Source organism: Pogoniulus pusillus, chromosome 4 (assembly GCF_015220805.1).
Source record: "Pogoniulus pusillus isolate bPogPus1 chromosome 4, bPogPus1.pri, whole genome shotgun sequence".
In the NCBI taxonomy this organism is placed as follows: Eukaryota; Metazoa; Chordata; class Aves; order Piciformes; family Lybiidae; genus Pogoniulus; species Pogoniulus pusillus.
Window position 1 is genome coordinate 48,293,878 of NC_087267.1, and position 19,249 is coordinate 48,313,126.

General features: G+C 50.3%; 1 protein-coding gene across 5 annotated transcripts in view; it reads right to left on the reverse strand.

Moving 5' to 3' along the window:
* Window positions 1-19,249, reverse strand: part of FBLN1 (fibulin 1) — a 58,024-nt gene that overhangs the window by 30,093 nt on the left and 8,682 nt on the right. For all 5 annotated transcript variants that reach the window (XM_064142829.1, XM_064142828.1, XM_064142832.1 and 2 more), the window contains exons 2-8: window positions 16,885-16,984; window positions 10,411-10,546; window positions 8,316-8,487; window positions 6,956-7,015; window positions 5,121-5,222; window positions 3,005-3,142; window positions 1,412-1,549 (exon numbers count right to left, since the gene is read on the reverse strand). In XM_064142829.1, coding sequence (XP_063998899.1) covers window positions 1,412-1,549; window positions 3,005-3,142; window positions 5,121-5,222; window positions 6,956-7,015; window positions 8,316-8,487; window positions 10,411-10,546; window positions 16,885-16,984 — 846 coding nt within the window. The remainder of the gene's footprint in view (window positions 1-1,411; window positions 1,550-3,004; window positions 3,143-5,120; window positions 5,223-6,955; window positions 7,016-8,315; window positions 8,488-10,410; window positions 10,547-16,884; window positions 16,985-19,249) is intronic.

The window sequence follows — 19,249 nt, forward strand, 5'->3', positions numbered from 1 at the left end:
AACTTGGAGTCATCTAAAAGCCTTTGAAAGTCTCTCCTAAATATATGGAGAGATGATCATAGAATCAACCAGGTACAAAGAGACCTCCAAGCTCATCCAGCCCAACCCAGCACCCAGCCCTGTCCAGTCAACCAGACCATGGCACTAAGTGCCCCAGCCAGGCTTGGCTTCAACACCTCCGGGGATGATGACTCCACCTCTCTGGGCAGCCCATTCCAATGCCAATCACTCTCTCTGCCAACAGCTTCCTCCAGCCTAGACCTCCCCTGCCACAGCTTCAGGTTGTGTCCCCTTCTTCTCTTGCTGGCTGCCTGGAAACAGTGAGGAGCAGAGACCTGAGGAGAGGCTGAGGGAGCTGGGGGTGTGCAGCCTGCAGCAGAGGAGGCTCAGGGCAGAGCTCATTGCTGTCTGCAGCTCCCTGAAGGGAGGCTGTAGCCAGGTGGGGCTGGGCTCTGCTGCCAGGCAAGCAGCAACAGGACAAGGGGACACAGCCTGAAGCTGTGCCAGGGGAGGTCTAGGCTGGATGTGAGGAGGAAGTTGTTGTCAGAGAGAGTGATTGGCATTGGAATGGGCTGCCCAGGATGGTGGTGGAGTCCCTGTGCCTGGAGGTGTTGAGACTTAGTGCCATGGTCTGGTTGCTTGGCTAGGGCTGGGTGCTAGGTTGGGCTGGATGAGCTTAGAGATCTCTTCCAACCTGGTTGCTTCTATGATTCCAATACTCCTCTCCACAGTGTGTTATAACTGACCCAATATTCTCATACACAGTAAGAACCTTAGTAGGCTGTACCTAACAGGGGACAGGTCTGGGAACACCTACATGCATGTAAGGCCTACAGGAACCACCCACACACATGCTAATACCAACAAAATGTCTCACAGGTGATGTCATAAATGACAGTTCTATACTAAGCTTTAGCTAAAACCTTTTGGACAGGGACATAAAATAGATCACAAGTTTAGGAAAAATACATTTCTTTCAGACAAAGCACCCAAAGAGGTGAAGAAAATGCTCAAATGCAGCTAAGTGACTTAGGTCATTAAAAACAGAGATTGAATATTTAAGTCTTTCATTTAAATGGCAAAATCTTACCTGTGGAACCAAGGCTGCCTGTAAAGGAGCAGAGCAATGCATGCATGCACAAAGAATGACTCCACAGAATCACAGCACCATGCAGGCTGGCAAAGCCCCTCAGGATCACCAAGTCCGACCTGCGACCCTACTCTACAACATTCACCTTAAACCACAGCCCTAAGCACCACATCCAAACCACCCTTAAACACATCCAGGGTGGGTGACTGCACCACCTCCCTGGGCAGCTGGTTCCAGTGCCTGAGAGACACTCACCCAGAGAGACTACAGCTGATCTGAAGGCAACACTTAGGTGTTCACCGAGCTCGGAGCATGCCTTACCAATGCAGTTGCCCAGAGCGTCCTGTATGAACCCATTCATGCACTGCAGCTTGGGTCGGCAACGGAAAGAGCCTGGAGTATTCTGGCAGATAAAATCGGGGGGGCAGTTATGAGTACCAGTCTCACACTCATCAATATCTGGTACAGCACCAAAAAAAGAAGAAGAATAAAAAAAGGTTAGCAGGAGTTTGACAGAAGGAAGCTTTCTCCTCACATTGAAAAGGTAAGACACAGCTCAAACCATCAGGCAGAGCAGTCCTCAGCACACCTCCATGCAGCTCAGTGCAGTGACCCAGGATCAGTCCGAGTCCTGCTCAAACAGAATCCCAGCAAAAACAGGCAAAGTGCAGAGTCTGCTGGAAACTTCTGAACACTGTATCTTGGAGGGGGCATGTGTGTATGTGTGCTTATGATGCTTTACCAGTTTAGTCCCCCTAACAGCTCAAAACTATCATAGAGCACCTGAAGCATCATGTTCAGAGGTGATCAGCTTTGATTTGGGAGTTTGCTTACAGCTCTGATTTGGGAGTGTGCTTACAGCTCTGACTTAGGAGTGTGCTTACAGCTCTGACTTGGGACTGTGCTTATATCCAGGCTCAGCTTTGATATCAGCAAGCTCTAATTGTATGTCCAAGTGTAATTTCCATTATGGCCTTAGATCCACTGTAGATATTGTTCAATTCTTCAATAAACTAATGTGCCAGTTGGAGCCTAGCTGGGATATTTTGCTGAGAGGAATTAGAAGCTAGGCTGTGAAAAGCAAACAGTGGTGATGGCTGCTGCACTCATAGGCTTGCTGAGATGGATAAGAACATAGATAACACAGTTGTTTGTTCTCTGTCTTTGGGGCTGCACTTCTCTCTAACCTACCCTAACCTACCATCTGCCTGACTAATCCTTCTGCTTCCTAACCCCCTGGTTGACCCTCCAAACTCACCTTGATTGTAAGGCAAAGTCTGGGGTAAGGTAGAGGGGTGGGAAGAAGGTGGCAGGGTGGTTGGGAGCCCCTCCTGGGGACTCTGGTTTCTGGAGGGCTGTTGTGTTTCTGTATCACTTTTTAACTTGCCTGTTTCTGTCTATAGCTGTAAATATTGTACCTATCTGCTTATATCTTGTGCTGATTTGTAAGTATAAAGCTTCATTCTAACTTCCAGCTTGAGTGAGTCTAGTCTGGGTGATTTCATAAGAGTAGGGGGGGGCAGGTAACACCCAAACCATCACAGCCTAACTCTGATGTCTTTCAAATCACCAGAAATTTTACTTCAAAGACTGAGAAGCAAACATCAGAAAAATGACTACAGCATGAGTGCTAGATCTCCAAAATCAGCTGGTTCAGTCCCCAAACTAGCTCCACAACAGTGCAGTACAAGTTGCCAGTGCAAAACCAGCTCCGGTTATTGCTCCTGGCAGTCTCTTGCTGTAGTCCACAGCCAGGCTGATCTGTCACCTGCAAGGTGGAAAACCATTGTCTCAGAGAAACTAGCCCTGTGTGTGCTTGCATAACTGCAGGCTACCAAAAGAGCATGATCTAGTGAGGTGCTTCTTTTTCTCACTGCAGCCTGGAGGCTGCCAGTGTCTCTGCCCAGGACATACCTTTGCAGCGACTGTCATCGGTCAGCTCATAGCCGGTCCCGCAGCTGGTGTCTCGCTGGCAGCGGAAGGACCCCAGCGTATTGACACAGGTCTGCCCAATGCCACAGCTGTGAGTGCCAGTGATGCACTCGTTGATGTCTGGGGTTTGCAAACACATGGTAATAAAGAAGAGGGAGAGAGTAAATGTGAAACGTGGAACCACTGCAGAGATGAGGTCAAAGGCTAGCTGTGGGCACACAGCATCATAGAATCAACCTCTGAGCTCATCCAGCCTAACCTAGCACCCAGCCCATGGCACTCAGTGCCCCAGCCAGGCTTGGCTTCAACACCTCCAGGCACAGCCACTCCACCACCTCCCTGGGCAGCCCATTCCAATGCCAATCACTCTCTGGCAAATCAATCATCCCAAATCATCTCTGGCAAATCAATCCTCTCCAACCAGTCATTACTTTGCGTGCAGGGTAACAAGACCAGGGTGGATTTGGCCTCCCGCTCACCCAGCCACAACGTGGCTGCTCATCTGTGATGTCAGAGCATGAGCCAGTGAGGATGTTTTGACTCTGTTGGTAACAGGCCTTAGGGCTGCTGATTTGCTGTACTTGAAAAGGAGAAGGAAGTTGTACTGAGTGAAAGCAAAGGGACAACATCATTTGAGCTCAGCAGCAGATGTTTACAGTGACAATGCTAATGAAGCAAACTGGAGGAAATCCTTTCTTTGCTCTGTCTCCCACAAACGTATGTTTTATGGCCTTCCCAAAACACCACTTGCCACTTAGAATCATAGAATCAGTCAGGATTGGAAGGGACCACAAGGATCATCTAGTTCCAAACCCCCTGCCAAGCCCAGGGACACCCTAGCCTAGATCAGGCTGCACACAGCCTCAGCCAGCCTGGCCTTAAACACCTCCTTCACTCTCTACTTCATAGCTTCTCATGTACATTTCTTTGGTGTTTATTTTCTCTTTGAATGCATAAGAACACTTGGCATCCATGTGCATCAAATGTAGAGGAGTTCCCTTTTTATATTTCACACCAGATTAGTGCAAACCTCAGCAATCATCAATATGTATTTCACATTCTGAAGACTACTTCATATTCCAGAGCAGGGCCAGGAGGATGCTGAGAGGCTGCAGCAGCTCTGCTGTGAGCACAGACGGAAAGAGTTGGGGCTGTGCAGGCTGCAGCAGAGGAGGCTCCCAGGTGACCTTCTTGTGGCCTGCCAGCATCTGAAGTGGGCTCAAAAAAGAGCTTGGGAAGGACTTTTTAGGCCATCAGGGAGTGCCAGGACTGGGGGAATGGAGCAAAGCTGGAGGTGGGGAGTGTCAGGCTGGAGGTGAGGAGGAAGTTGTTGAGCAGGAGAGTGGTGAGAGGCTGGACTGGGTTGCCCAGGGAGGTGGTTGAGGCCCCATGGCTGGAGGTGTTTGAGGCCAGGCTGGCTGAGGCTGTGTGCAGCCTGCTCTAGGGTAGGGTGTGCCAGGGCATGGCAGGGGGTTGGCACTGGCTGCTCCTTGGGGTCCCTTCCAGCCCTGACTGATTCTGTGATTCTGTGACTGTATCTGAGCTACTTACCCAGGCTCCCTGAGCAGTCAATGGCAGAAAAGGAGTTATGGTTTTCATCCTGGAATGGCTACACAGGGCAATGAAAGACGAATTGTGCCCTGGAGTGCTTGTTTCTCTCAGTTTGCAACAAAAGGAGCCTAGGCTGGCTAGCCCAGAATCAGAAGTCTGCGTTGCACATGTCTGAAGGATGATGAGCAATATCCCTCCCCGTTCCATCTGACATCCCTTTTACATCTCTGGAAGAAACTTAACAGTTCTTCCTCCTTGCCTTAGCAACTGCTCTCTACTGTTACAAAAGAGAGCAGGTATTTTAGTTTGGTTTTGCTCACAGCAATAAATTTAGCATCTTCTGCCTCTTGCCCACTCTAAGTCTTCCATCTCCCCACCCTCATTCCAACACTCCATTTAAATCACCTTTTTAACGATCTCACCTCCTTCCCCAGCTGGCACAAGCATGCTCTCACCTCTTCCCTCTGGACCTTTTTTTTCCCAATCTACTCCTGCTCTTTCAAATCAAAGATGCTGCTAATGGAGGCAGCAGTTCTGTGTCTTTTACCTTCACAGTTGACACCGTCTGGCTGAAGCTGATAGCCGACAAAGCAGGAGCAGACGTAGCTGGATCCTGTGTCCCTGCACTGCTGAGAGCAGGGCCCACCACCTAGTTGGAGAGTTTAAGAAAACCTTTGTAATTAAAAAGCTCTTCACAGGAACTGAAACAATTTATTCATGCACAGGATGCTTTCTGACTTAGAAAAGCAGATAACTAAACACAGAGAGTGTCGGAGCTGAGACAGACTGAAGGAGCTGGGGCTGTTCGCCTTGACAAAGAGGAGGCTGAAAGGAGACCTCGTTGCTATCTACAGCTACTTGAAAGGACATTGTGGGGAGGTTGGCACTGGTCTATTCTCACAGGTAATCAGCAAATACACCAAAGAAACTTAGGTCTGTACAGAGTGCTGGTAAAGGCAATGGCATTAGAAGGAGCCACAGCTCACCCAGTGAGTGCCAGGCCTGGGGGGAATGGAGCAAAGCTGGAGGTGGGGAGTGTCAGGCTGGAGGTGAGGAGGAAGTTGTTGAGCAGGAGAGTGGTGAGAGGCTGGAATGGGTTGCCCAGGGAGGTGGTTGAGGCCCCATGGCTGGAGGTGTTTGAGGCCAGGCTGGCTGAGGCTGTGTGCAGCCTGCTCTAGGGTAGGATGTGCCAGGGCACGGCAGGGGGGTTGGAACTGGCTGCTCCTTGGAGTCCCTTCCAATGCTGACTGATTCTGTGATGCTATGATTCCCAGAGAGAAATGGAAGAAAGCACACATTTAATACAGGATCCCCACGTTCTGCTGAACCCAGTGTACTCCACAGACTCAATGAGGAACACCTCTGAATCATAGCATGGTTTAGGTTGGAAGAGACCTCAAAGATTATCCATTTCCCACCCCCTGCCCTAGGCAGGGACACCTCTCACTAGAAGAGGTTGCTCTAAGTTACCTGCTAGAACTGAAATGAATGTTAAATGTGTAGTTCAAGCCTATGGCAGGGGGTTGGAACTAGATGATCTTGGAGGTCCCTTCCAACCTAAACGACTCTGTGATTCTAAGCTTCAGCTGGATAAGACAAACCCCTCTGCAGGAGATAATGCTTCTCCTGCACTTAAGAACTACTGTGTCCAGGAGATCTAGGATGGTTCTCCCTCTCTACTCTGCCACAATGAGACCACCCCTGGAATACTGTGTTCAATTCTGGGCTCCCCAGTTCAAGAGAGACAGGACCCTGCTAGAAAGAGTCCAGCAGAGAGCCATGGGGATGATTTGAGCATTTCCTCTATGAAGAGAGACTGACAGCCCTGGGGCTGTTCAGTGTGGAGAAGAGAAGGCTGAGAGGAGATCTGATCAATGTCCATAAATATCTGAGGGGTGGGTGTCAAGTGGATGAGGCCAAGCTCCTTTTGGTGGTCAGCAGCAATCAGACAAGGAGCGATGGATACAAACTGGAACAGAGAAGGTCTCAGCTCAACATGAGCAGAAAGTTCTTTACAGTGAGGGGGACAGAGCCCTGGAGCAGGCTGCCCAGAGGAGCTGTGGAGTCTCCTTCTCTGCAGACATTCTAAACCCCACCTGGATGCATTCCTGTGCCAACTACCCTGGGGATGCTGCCTTGGCAGGGGGGTTGGACTGGGTGATCTCTGGAGGTCCCTCCCAGCCTCTGCAGTTCAGTGATTCTGTTACCTGCCAAGCATCACACAATGCCTGCTGTTTCTTACACAGGATCTGCTTTCTGCTGTTTTCACCCACAGGTAGCCTAAGCAAAAGGCTTTGCCTACTCTCAGGATCTTAGTTTGCTTTACTTTGTTTTGGAGGCAGTCATGAAAAGGTGGCTAAGAGGACCAGGGACCCGACTTACCTCTACAGCCATCATGCAGGTAGGGATCTTCTTGGTCCAGTTCCTCCTTTGAAATTTCAACTGGAAAGAGAGATGAGCATTACAGGAGAAGGCACTTTTCCTTCTCGCAGTAAGAAAGTGCCTGCTTGGGATGGGACTTTTACAGGGTTTTGAATCAGTGAGGCAAAATTAAAGAGGATTATTTACATCTTCTACAGCTATCTTGTGCTTAAAACTTGTCGTGCAAATGCATGTGGCTATGAGGCATTTTCCACCACTCAACATGAAAGCCACACTGTGGTCACAGGCTACATCTAGGCTGAGATTTGCAAGTGCAGGCTCTTAACACTGGGCTTTAAAACAGAGCTTAACCTCATTTTCCTGCTGAGGCATGCTTGGCTTCCACTGACTTTAGAGTAGCTTAGGGTGCTCACAGCTTTAATGAAAATTACACCAACCTCAGTGATTCCTCCCAAAAAAGAACTCCACACCCAGCTTTCGGGCACCTTCCCATGGCAATCTTTCCAATGAGGCACTCAGTGCCATGGTCTGGTTGACTGGACAGGGCTGGGTGCTAGGTTGGGCTGGCTGAGCTTGGAGGGCTCTGCCCACCTGGCTGATTCCATGATTCTCTTCTATGAAATGTACTTTTTATACCTTAACTCAGACAGTTTGGATCAGTGGTACTTCTGCTATGTACATGTATCCTGAGCTCCTTCTCATCACACAGAAGACAGAGAAGGGCTGAATATCTCCACTGCCTGACCCCACTGCTTCCCTGAGGACTAGCTAATGGACTCCTGCCACTCTGAATGCAGGGGAAGTGGCAGGTTGGTAGTGAGACATGTAAAAACAGTCTCAAAGTCCTCTGGTTATTCTTAGGCAGTTGAGTCTCATTTCAGTGACTGTCCACAAGGCCATTCAACCACCACTGACTTACAGACAATACACCACAGACGTGAGAGCAAGCCCTTGTGCACAAGGACAAGCTAGTACACTCGAGGGATATTTTTGGTCATACAGAAGCTAATGTAAACAGTTGGTCCAAGTGGTGACCTTCTTGTGGCCCTCCAGGATCTGAAGTGGGCTACAAAAAAGATGGAAGGGACTTTTGAGGCTGTCAGGGAGTGGCAGGAGTGGGGGGAATGGAGCAAAGCTGGAGGTGGGGAGGAAGTTGTTGAGCTGGAGAGTGGTGAGAGGCTGGCAGCCTCCTGTGCTGCCCATTCCAGCTATTACCACCCAAAACCTGAGCTCTCTGATAAATCACTCAAAGGACACCTCACATTAGAGGCATTTCAACAGATACAATTCTGAACAGAAGCACTCCTCGTACCCCACATCATTTGTGTCTCACTCTGTCACAGGCTGTAACATAAAGTACCTTGCTCCCTTTTAGGGACATCATCGCTGATGGACACATGGATGCCGCCTTGGTCTTTCACGCAGCAGGCTCTGAAGACAGTCCCACACTGCTGCCCGAGCTTTGGGTTGGGTTCACAACCCTGGCCTTGAATTTCAGCAGCCTTTCCCAGCAAGCAACAGTAACAACATGTCTGTGAAAGAAAGAAAGAATGAAGAAATCAGGGCAGTCCCTAGCCATGAACAGGCTGATTCCAGTGCACATTTGTCCAGTAGCATCAATCTCACCTTGGCAGACTGATGGAAGATTTCCTCCAAACTCTTCAAGAAGCCCTGAGGTGTTTAAGGCTGGGCTGGCTGAGGCTGTGTGCAGCCTGATCTAGGCTAGGGTGTCCCTGGGCTTGGCAGGGGGTTTGGAACTAGGTGATCCTTGTGGTCCCTTCCAATCCTGACTGCTTCTATGATTCTAAGTGGCAAGTGGTGTTTTGGGGAGGCCATAAGACATATGTTTGTGGGAGGCAGAGCAAAGAAAGGATTTCCTCCAGTTTGCACAGGGCCTGGTCCTGTGCTTGGCTCTGTGCAGGCCACCTGCAGAGTGCACTCAACTGGAGTGCAGACTGAAATGCCAGAGCCTGAGTATCTCATAGTATCACAGTATCATGATTTTCAGGGGCAGCCCATTTTGGTTAATGACACAGCTGTCACCACACACAGCTGCCACCTTCAGAGAAGTCCAGTCACTTGGAAGGAACATCAGTAACACCTGAGGAAGCACCAGTTAGTTGACAGGAAAGTGAGTTTCTTTGAGCAGCACTGTCCCATGCATGTGCTAAAGCAGCACAGAGCACCCATTGCAGTCCTTGTACATAGCCCTTCTAAGTATCATAGAATCAACCAGTTTGGAAGAGACCTCCAAGCTCATCCAGTCCAACCTAGCACCCAGCCCTATCCAGTCATCTAGGCCATGGCACTGAATGCCAAGTACCCACACAGAGGGCTAGATATTTCTTGTGCCACATTCAGACTGAGATGGACAAGCTTCTTAACATGAAAGGCTGCACAGAGCTCCATGCTCTAGGAGCAGGCTGTACCCTGACCATGGTTAACAGGTGACATGCACCCCCGCTGGGGGACACAGTCCACTGGCAGACAAAATCACAGTGCACACACAGATCAGTTGTGACAGCCCATAAGTGCCAGGCTCAGCAGAGTGTGTTAGCTTTCTTCTGTTCACAGCAAGGACATGGATTACTTCACAGTCCTGCCACCAGCAGCAGCTGACTGCCAGGACCATGCTGAGATACCTGAATGAACCAAAACATTCAACATCTTCGAGCAGTGGGAAGAACCAGAACCCTTCTCACCTATTTTCATCAACAGTGAAGGGAAAGCCCCAACAAGCCCAGAGTGAGCTATGCCTGGGTCACAGTGAGAGCCATGATCTGAGCAGTGGAATGTTCTTCCAAGAAACACTCTGGAGAGTGGTATGAACATGGTCCCCATCAAGAAAGAGAAGCAAGGACAGGAATAAAGGCAGAGGGCAGGGCACAGCTTCACCAAAGATGCCAATGCTAGTCCTTTTTATTCTGACATCAAACACTGCTATCACAAGCACACAGCTGTCTCCACTCAGTTGTAAATTGAAGTCATGTTAACGACAGACACATAAACAAGCTGGAATTGTGAGTACACTGAGAGGATTAACTTCAGTCCTACCCCTCTGGACCACCAGTACTGAAAACCACTCAGTTTGACCTTAGGCCATGAAGCTCTAATGAAAGCTCAAGTCAGCAAAGCATCCCAGCTCCTCGCTGCATTCCTACGGCACTGATGCCTTCCTGCAGAAGCAGTTTTCCATTAAAGCCCTTCCACGCTTCTGCACCTCAGCAGAGCCCTCTGCCTCTGCTAAAACGTCACCAGTCTGCTCCACCCAACGAGGAACTGCTTCTTTCAAAGAGGCACCAAGTCCACAGCCTTAACAGGGACAGGAGGGTTGGGGGGGGAAGGTTTATGTGCATCAACCCGAGCATGGTGACCTTCAGGGCCAGTCCTGAGCACCAGCCTAGGCAGGCAATGCCACTTCTCAGAGACGCGGAGGAGCAGGTCTGATGTCTCACCTTGAAGTACTCAGCCTCACAGGTGGAATTGTCGGCACTGTGTGAGTCACACTCGTCCCGCACGCTGGCGAACTCCATCCCGTCCGCGCAGGACTGCTTCTGCACCTGGCTGCGGCAGCACTGCGCCTGCGTCACGCTGCACAGGGAGGGAGCAAGCGGAGAGAGGGTCAGACACAGAGGGAGGCGCAGCGCTCCTGCACGCCTTCAGTTACCCCCTGGGGCAGCACGCCTTGCCGTGTTCAACCAGGCTCAGCTGCCTGCCCGCCTTGCAAGCCTCTGCTAATGACTCTGGTGACAGCAAATGGCAACTTCCACCGCCTGCCGCAGGGCTCCAGCGCCCACGTTCCTGCGTGCTTTGTGGCAGCTGGCGGCAGAAGGGAGGGCAGGTGCAGAAGGCAGCCCCTGCAGGCGGTGGGAGCCTGCGATTCCATGGCGGCAGCTCAGCTCCCTACTCTCACCCCTGCTGCCCCTCGCTGCAGCGAACATGCCGAAGGAAGCTCCCGAGTGCTGCTCCCTGAGGCAGCTGGGGACAGGGGAGGCACTGAAGACACCAAGGAGAGTCACAGTGAGAATATGCTATACACAGAGTGTACAGCAAGCAAGAGGAGAAAAGCAAGGGAGAGCAGAGCATTCCAGAGCATGAAGTCTTGGAGAGGGGACAGGTTTCTTAGTTCCACTGCTCATAAAACTCTCCTCTTTATCTCAGTTTCAGGGATTAAATTGAAAACTCATTCCTGTGGAAAAGATCTGCATGAGGAGGGTTTATACTCAACCACTCCTGTTCTACTCTTGAACGTAAAGCAGGCTGAAGAAGGTGTCTCCCTTCTCTCTGCTCCGTTTCTACACAGAGCGCTGCTTTGCTGGCTGTGCTTCTAAACATAACTGCATTGCGAGTGCAGCCTGCAGTCCAAGGCTTTTCTGCCACTGCCTCCTGTAATAGGCACTGGGAGAGAGGAAGAAGTTGAGTAAGAAATCAGACTACACATCAAAAGATGGAAACACATCCAGGTGTCTTGTGATTAGCTCAGTTCCACTCTTACCCTACTTGCTAAGGGGAATGGAATCTATCCCAAAGGCAACTCGAGCTAATAGACTTATCAGGGGCATCTCAAAGGCATGCCCTGATGGCTTAGAGCTCAACAATAAATGCACTGAAACCCCTTAAAATCCACTTCTGTACCCATCAGCAGAGGAAATCTCACCCAGCTTACAGGCCAACAACACTGCACATATTCTCTTTGTGTTAGGAGTATTCATCCAGTTTCCTCCTCAGCTCCAGTTATTTGACCTGTGAGTAAAGTTTCATAGAACCATAGAATGGTAGAGGGTGGAAGTGACCTCCACAGGCTCCAAGCCCCTTGCCAAAGCAGGATCACCTAAGGCAGGTCACACAAGAATGCACCCAGGCAGGTTTTGACAGTCTCTAGAGGAGACTGCACAACTTCTCTGGGCAGGCTGCTCCAGGGCTCCAGCAGCCCCAGAGGAAAAAAGTCTCTCCTCATGTCACGGTGGAACTTTCTGTGTTCCAGTTGGTGTTGGCTGTCCCCCATCCTCTCACGAGGCACCACTGAAAAGAGACTGCCCCCTTCTCCTCAACACCCACCCCTCAGATACTTGTAGACATGAGCAAAATCCTGTCTCAGTCTTCTGAGAGAGTCTTCTCTCAGCCCTTCCCCACAGGACAGGCACTGGACTTCCTCAACCATCCTTGGAGCCCTCTCTCTCTAGTGTTTCCCTGTCCCTTTGGAACTGGGAAGCCCAGAACTGAACACAGTACTCAGATGTGGTGGTGTCACCAGGGCAGAGCACTAGGGAGGAAAACCTCCCCTCAACCTGCTAGGCACACTCATGCTCCACGCACCCCAGGGTGTCCAAGGGCACGGAGAGCAGCAAGCTGCTGGGCTTCTTTGAGCATTACTTAGGAAGACATAAAACTATGCAAATGCACTCAGCAAGCCAATACCCTTTGTCTTCAAAATCCTCTTGGAGATCCATTGAGAGCATAGGCGAAGAAGGACTGGTTAGCTGCACTGCTGAGCCTCCAGCTCCTGCAGCCCTCATCCGCGTGGATTCCGATGCACTGCCCAGGGAGGTGTTTGAGGCCAGGCTGGCTGAGGCTGTGTGCAGCCTGCTCTAGGGTAGGGTGTCCCTGGGCAAGGCAGGGGGTTTGGCATTGGCTGCTCCTTGTGGTCCCTTCCAGCCCTGACTGATTCTATGATTCTACAAATCACCTCTGGAGGAGCTTCTCTGCTCTAGATGACCACAGGATGAGGTTGGACCGGATGAGCTTGGAGGTCTCTTCTGGCCTGGCTGATTCTATGACTCTGTGATTGTGGACACTCAGGTTGTGACAGTTCTTATGTCTGAAAAGGCTGTTTAAAGTTTTTTGGAGGGGTTTGCTGCCAAGCTACATTCCTGAGGAGACACAGTCCATATCTATTGGTCTACTGGACTGCAGCAAGCCTTTGACACTGTCTGCCACAAGGAGCTCCTGGCACAGCTGGCAGCTCCTGGCTTGCACAGATTTACTCTGCTATGGGTCAAGAACTGGCTGGAGGGCTGAGCCCAGAGAGTGGTGGTGAACGGTTGTCAGAGAGAGTGATTGGCACTGGAATGGGCTGCCCAGGGAGGTGGTGGAGTCGCCATGCCTGGAGGTGTTGCAGCCAAGCCTGGCTGGGGCACTTAGTGCCATGGTCTGGTTGGTTAGCCAGGGCTGGTGCTAGGTTGGACTGGGTGAGCTTGGAGGGCTCTGCCAGCCTGCTTGGTTCTATGATTCTGCCATGGTCTGGCTGTGCCTTTCTCCCCTGGACAACAACAGCTACGAGGTTCCAGTGCACAGAACCAAACCCAGGGTAACTTCATGAGGAAGTGACTCTAAAAGAGGCTCTGAATTCCCAGCAAGGAGCTGTGCCCAGGACAGTAACTTTATTTGGCAGAATGGCTGAGGCTTTTTTGTACATTTGACTCAGTTCCAGTCTGAAGAGTATCCAGCCTTTTTGTTGCTGAAATTCCCTCTGAAGCAGAGTTTCCATTCCCTGCCCAGTTCTGGGGTGGTCTGACTGTCAGGGCTTTTGGAAACCTGAACTTCAAGCCCAAGAGTGTGGGAGCTGAGACTTTCCAGCTCTGTTAGTCCTCCAAGCCCTGCTGAGGAGGCAGATATGCTAGCCACAGATAAACAAACAACCAACAACTGAACAACAGCAGGCTTTCAGTAGGGCTGCTTGATGTCCAAGGTGGCTCTTCGTTCCCCCCTCCACACCCAAGTGATGTCTCTGAAATCTGACAAATTGGCCATTCCAACCCAAACAGATGTTTCTGAAAAACCTTTCCCACAGCTGCATCCCTAAGTCATGTGGCCCACCCCAGCTGCAAGAAGGCAGTAAGCATCAGCTGAATGCTGGGTTAAAATACCCTTTGTTCATGCTCACAACAGCAGCAGTGAAACCCACACTCCACTGCCCACCTCCTGCAGAGAAGTGGCACTGGTGGAAATGTTGTTTGTGGCTGTAAACACCTGTGTGGCCTTAACACAGGTACAACTCCTTGGCACATGGCAGAGAAAACCATGGCACAGCTGGAGGTGGGGAGAGTCAGCGCGGACGTGAGGAGGAAGATCATCAGCATGAGAGTGATGAGAGCCTGGAATGGGTTGCCCAGGGAGGGATTTTTCTCTACCTCTCACAGCTACCCAGTTTGCAATCACAACTGGGAAAAGGCAAGCAGGGAGAGGTGCCAGTTCTGCTGACATTTAGGGAGGGAAGGCAAGCTCCAGGAGCAGCCACACTCATCTGTCACACAGCCTCGGACGAGCGCAGCTGGACCGCAGCCACTCACTCCTTTTCTGTCGGCCAGCACTCAGAGCACTCACCTCTACCTGCTCCCCATTCAGCACTACATCACTGTCACCTCACAGCTATGCTGCTGTCCTAGCAGGCCTGAATAGGCCAACACCAGGCTTATCCATCTCCTGGCTTGCCCAGACATGGTTTTCTGCTAGAGGGAGAAGCAACCGTGGGAAAGAGGACAAAGAACCTGGAGCCACCGAGTCTTAGGACTCTGCCTGCCCAGGGCTGTTTTGCTCCTTTGGTAAGCAAGGCACACAGGCTTAGCTTGTGCAAGGCCTCTGCTTTTCCCAAATGTGGGCAGAGCAAGCCTATGGCTTCAAATAATACAGTCAGGCTTGGCTGACTGCCATTCTGATTGGCTGCTCTTGTCCAGAGGCCTCTTAGTCTCAGGATGCACTGATAAAGCAGTTGAGCAGGTGATGCAGTGTGCTCTGCTGTTGTGTTCATGCTCTGCTGCTATTGTTTGCTGCCTCAGTGCATCCTCTCACCACTCTCATGCTCAACAACTTCCTCCTCACCTCCAGCCTCACTCTCCCCACCTCCAGCTTTGCTCCATTCCTCCCAGTCCTGGCACTCCCTTACAGCCTCAAAAGTCCCTCCCCAGCTTTTTTGTAGCCCCTTTCAGGTACTGGAAGGCCACAAGAAGGTCACCTGGGAGCCTCCTCTTCTCCAGTCTGCACAGCCCCAACTCTTTCAGTCTGTGCTCACAGCAGAGCTCTGAGCATCCTCCTGGCCCTGCTCTGGACACACTCCAGCATCTCCACATCCCTCTTGTAATGGGGGCTGCAGAAGATAGTTCAGTAAACTTGGTTTCCTGTATTTTCCTCCCTGTTTTGTCTGTAACTCTCCTGATCCTTCCAAGTATTTCCTAAATTGGGGTTTAAAATCCTATCTGTCAATTCCTCCGCATAAAAGGCTGTTTTCCATGCCAGTATAAACGTGCAAGTCAAAAAACACAGGCAGCCTTGCCTGCAAGACACATTCTTTCCATAATAAAGGTCAGTCCAACACTTCTGCAGTTACCAAGGTTAAATCACACTGCAGTTCATTTGAAAAGATAGAGGGCAGCTCTGCAATGTGTTTTACAGGTGAAACTGCCCCTCCAGTCACAAATTGCCAGCACCAGAAGCTAGATGTTAGCGAGAGCATTGGAGAGCAAACTGCCAATGGCAAATTAAATGTCCCCACCACGTGAGAGATTCAGCATAGCCAAAATACTGGTGTGATAATCATTTAGATGTTTAAATACTTGTTTGCCAGATTAAGTAACAGTGAAGAGTGTCCCATCATGTGCCAGCAAATCCAAGTCAGGGAGCTGTCCGTGTGAAACTATCGACTGGACTCGATGATCTTGAAGGTCCTCTCCAATCTAAGAAATTCTGTGATTCTGTGAATTCTGTAAGCTAAGAAATCTACTAATGAACTAAAGATTAGTGTTTTCTATGTTCACATAGATCTGACAGTTGTTGGACACTGCCACACAACTGGGAAGCTCTCTGGTTTCAGCTTTTGGTTCCCCCGAGCAGCAACTCACCGAAGAACCGCAGGGCAATCGCCCGCGCGGCACCAGGCAGGAGGAAGTGTCCTGAACGAGTGCCTCACACACATGGGTAAGTAGATCTCCAATCCACAGGGTATTCATCTACAGCATCTGTGGTGTTTCTTGATAGAACTTCTGCCCAGGAATTTGGACCATGGCTAGGGCTACATTCACACACCCATAAACCGAAGCAGCTTTGCTGGCAGCAGGGAGCCACACTGAGATGCCTGCCCACAGTCAGCCAAAGCCCCGTGAGGAGAGCACAGTGGAAAAACGCCTGACTGACAGACAGTGCCTGTTAAACACATCAGAGCTGCACAACTCCACACTACAGCAAAAACCACAAGGACTTAAAGGAACAGAAGGAGGTGCTCAGCAGGTACTGACTCTCAGAGTAAACTGGATGAAGGGCAAGACCTGCACCGTGTTTTACAGACTCAACCAATTAATGTGCTTAATAGATTGAAAACATCTTAATGAGGTGGCATGACTGTGAGCCCCTAACCTGGACTTGCTTCCAAATCCATACCAAACTACAGCTGGTTATATAGGCTGGGGAGTCTGTGAACTGGACAGTCTCACCAATCACTGCACTGAAGAACAGCAAAGCTTTACCAGCACTAGCTTCATAAGCACACTGAGACCCAGGCTTAGCTTTGGTTTGACATCATCATCAGCTTTATCACTGTTCCATGGATCAGCACTGAGTAATGAACAGCTATAGAATCACAGAATCACACAATCAACCAGGCTGGAAGAGACCTCCAAGCTCACCCAGCACAACCTAGCACCCAGCCCTGCCCAGTCATCCAGCCCATGGCACTAAGTGCCCCAGCCAGGCTTGCCTGCAACACCTCCAGGCACAGAGACTCCACCACCTCCCTGGGCAGCCCATTCCAATGCCAATCACTCTCTCTGCCAACAACTTCCTCCTCACATCCAGCCTGAACCTGCCCTGGCACAGCTTCAGGCTGTGTCCCCTTGTTCTGGTGCTGGCTGCCTGGCAGCAGAGCCCAACCCCACCTGTCTGCAGCCTCCCTTCAGGGAGCTGTAGACATAAAATACATATTTTAATTTAACACACCATACCTGCATTCTCTGGACTCAGCTATGAATGGTAGAGAAGTACATATTCTGTTTTTATTTGCCCATTCAATACCGTTCTCACAGCATTCTTCCATTGGAAGGTCTGCAGAAAGAAGAAAGAAAACCACAATCATCTATTTCATACAACGTTAACAAATGATGTTGCATCTGGCAGCTGAAAAAAAGAAACAGAGAGAGTGAGCCAGTTTTGTTTTCCTCTCCCTAGTGTACACACAGGGAAGTGCACCTGTCCAAAAGGCAGCCATGGCCGAGGGAAGCATCTGCTAGCAAAGTGCAATGAGCCCAAGTGCTGGAGGCATTCCTTCCTTGGGGAAGCAATCCTGCAGCACCCCTTAACTTTCCAGACAAAGACACAGCCTCCTGTACTATTAAAAGCAGCAGTAGCAACAAGCAGCCTTTTAAATCCTTAAGAATAGAGGGGAGGGAGGGACCAAATAATAGTCTGGTAAGAAACACAGATGAGTCTCACCACAAGCTAATTCACACAGAACCAAGCAGGCTGGAAGAGAGCTCCAAGCTCACTCAGCCCAACCTAGCACCCAGCCCTGCCCAAGCACCCAGCCCATGGCACTAAGTGCCCCAGCCAGGCTTGGCTTCAACACCTCCAGGCACAGTGACTCCACCACTCCCCTGGGCAGCCCATTCCAATGCCAATCACTCTCTCTGCCAACAACTTCCTCCTCACATCCAGCCTGTACTACCCAGAACTGTCTTCTTCCCTAGGGTGGCTATCCAGGTAAGCTGTTTACTCACAAGTATGTCTGTTCAGGCAGAAGCACTGCACAGAGAGACAGAAAGGCATAGAGCACTTTGACAACACAGCAAAGAGAAAACTCAGTACAGATACCAATTTGTACCAGCCCTGACATTAAGAGGACAAGTATAGTGAAGTTAATGCTCTGTGCAGAGCCTGATTTTTGCAGGTCTCCAATTTAATAAACCTAAATACTGCTAATGAACTGAGAAGCACTGCAGGTTTGCTTCCAAGTGCAAAAGTTCACTGCACAGCAGGTGCAGCAGGGCTTGGAATGAAACACCAGTCACATTTTCCTATCAATTATCTCGTAGTGCAGACACCAAACAGCTCCTTCTCCAAGAAATAAGTGTAGAAACCCATCTGGTAACCAAGGGGAGAGCTTTCTGATGCTTGCTCTTGCTTTCCTAAGGGTTTTGACTGATGGCCCTGGCAGGCTGCACCCCTGAGTGCCAAGGCTGCTGGATGCTGTCATTATCTGGCTAGTCTTCATTATCGTTATGAGCTCACAGAACCACAGAATCAACCAGGTTGGAAAAGACCTCCAAGCTCAGCCAGCCCAACCTAGCACCCAGCCCTGGACAATCACCCAGCCCATGGCACTAAGTGCCCCAGCCAGGCTTGGCTGCAACACCTCCAGGCACAGCCACTCCACCACCTCCCTGGGCAGCCCATTCCAATGCCAATCACTCTCTCTGACAACAACTTCTTCCTGACATCCAGCCTGAACCTGCCCTGGCACAGCCTGAGACCATTCCACCTCATTGTACCATTAGCCAGCTTTGAGAAGAGGCCAGTGCCAACCTCTGTACAACCTCCACTGCTGGTTTGAGGCTAAGTGGAATATTTTAATGAGAGAAATTAGATCATTGGATGTAAAAAGAAGATGAAGTCTGTATCATTTTTTGGTTTGCTGAGAGGGATAAAAAGCAAACCTGTCAGCAGTTTGCCCCATTCTGCCCTGGGGCACTGGACCTTTGTGGTTCCTCTGCACTCCACTCTAGTATCTCTCCCTTAACCTTGGCTAACAGAAAACAACATAAGGTTTGCTGGTTGCTTTTGTTTGTCTGTCTGGGAAAGCAGAGGCAGGAAGAGGAGGTAGCTTTGAGCCTTTCTGGGCAGTTTCTTTGTCTGGGAGGGAGTTTGGATTCCTGTGTTATTTCTAACCTGTATATAACTGTAAATGCATTGTGTACTTGTGCTTGGCCAGAAGTCATCTCAGATTTCTGAAGGCACTATTACACTTCACTAACCTTACAGCCTTCTACAACGAGGTAGTGTGGTGGATGAGGGGAGAACAGTAAATGTTGTTTACTCTCTCATCAGGAAGCCTTTTACACTGTCTCCTGTAACTCTGTCATAGATGAACTGGCACAAGAGGGCTGTGGAGATGCTGGAGAGTGTCCAGAGCAGGGCCAGGAGGATGCTGAGAGGCTGCAGCAGCTCTGCTGTGAGCACAGCCTGAAATAGTTGGGGCTGTGCAGGCTGGAGCAGAGGAGGCTCCCAGGTGACCTTCTTGTGGCCTTCCAGTACCTGAAGGGGACTACAAAAAAGCTGGGGAGGAACTTTTGAGGCTGTCAGGGAGTGGCAGGA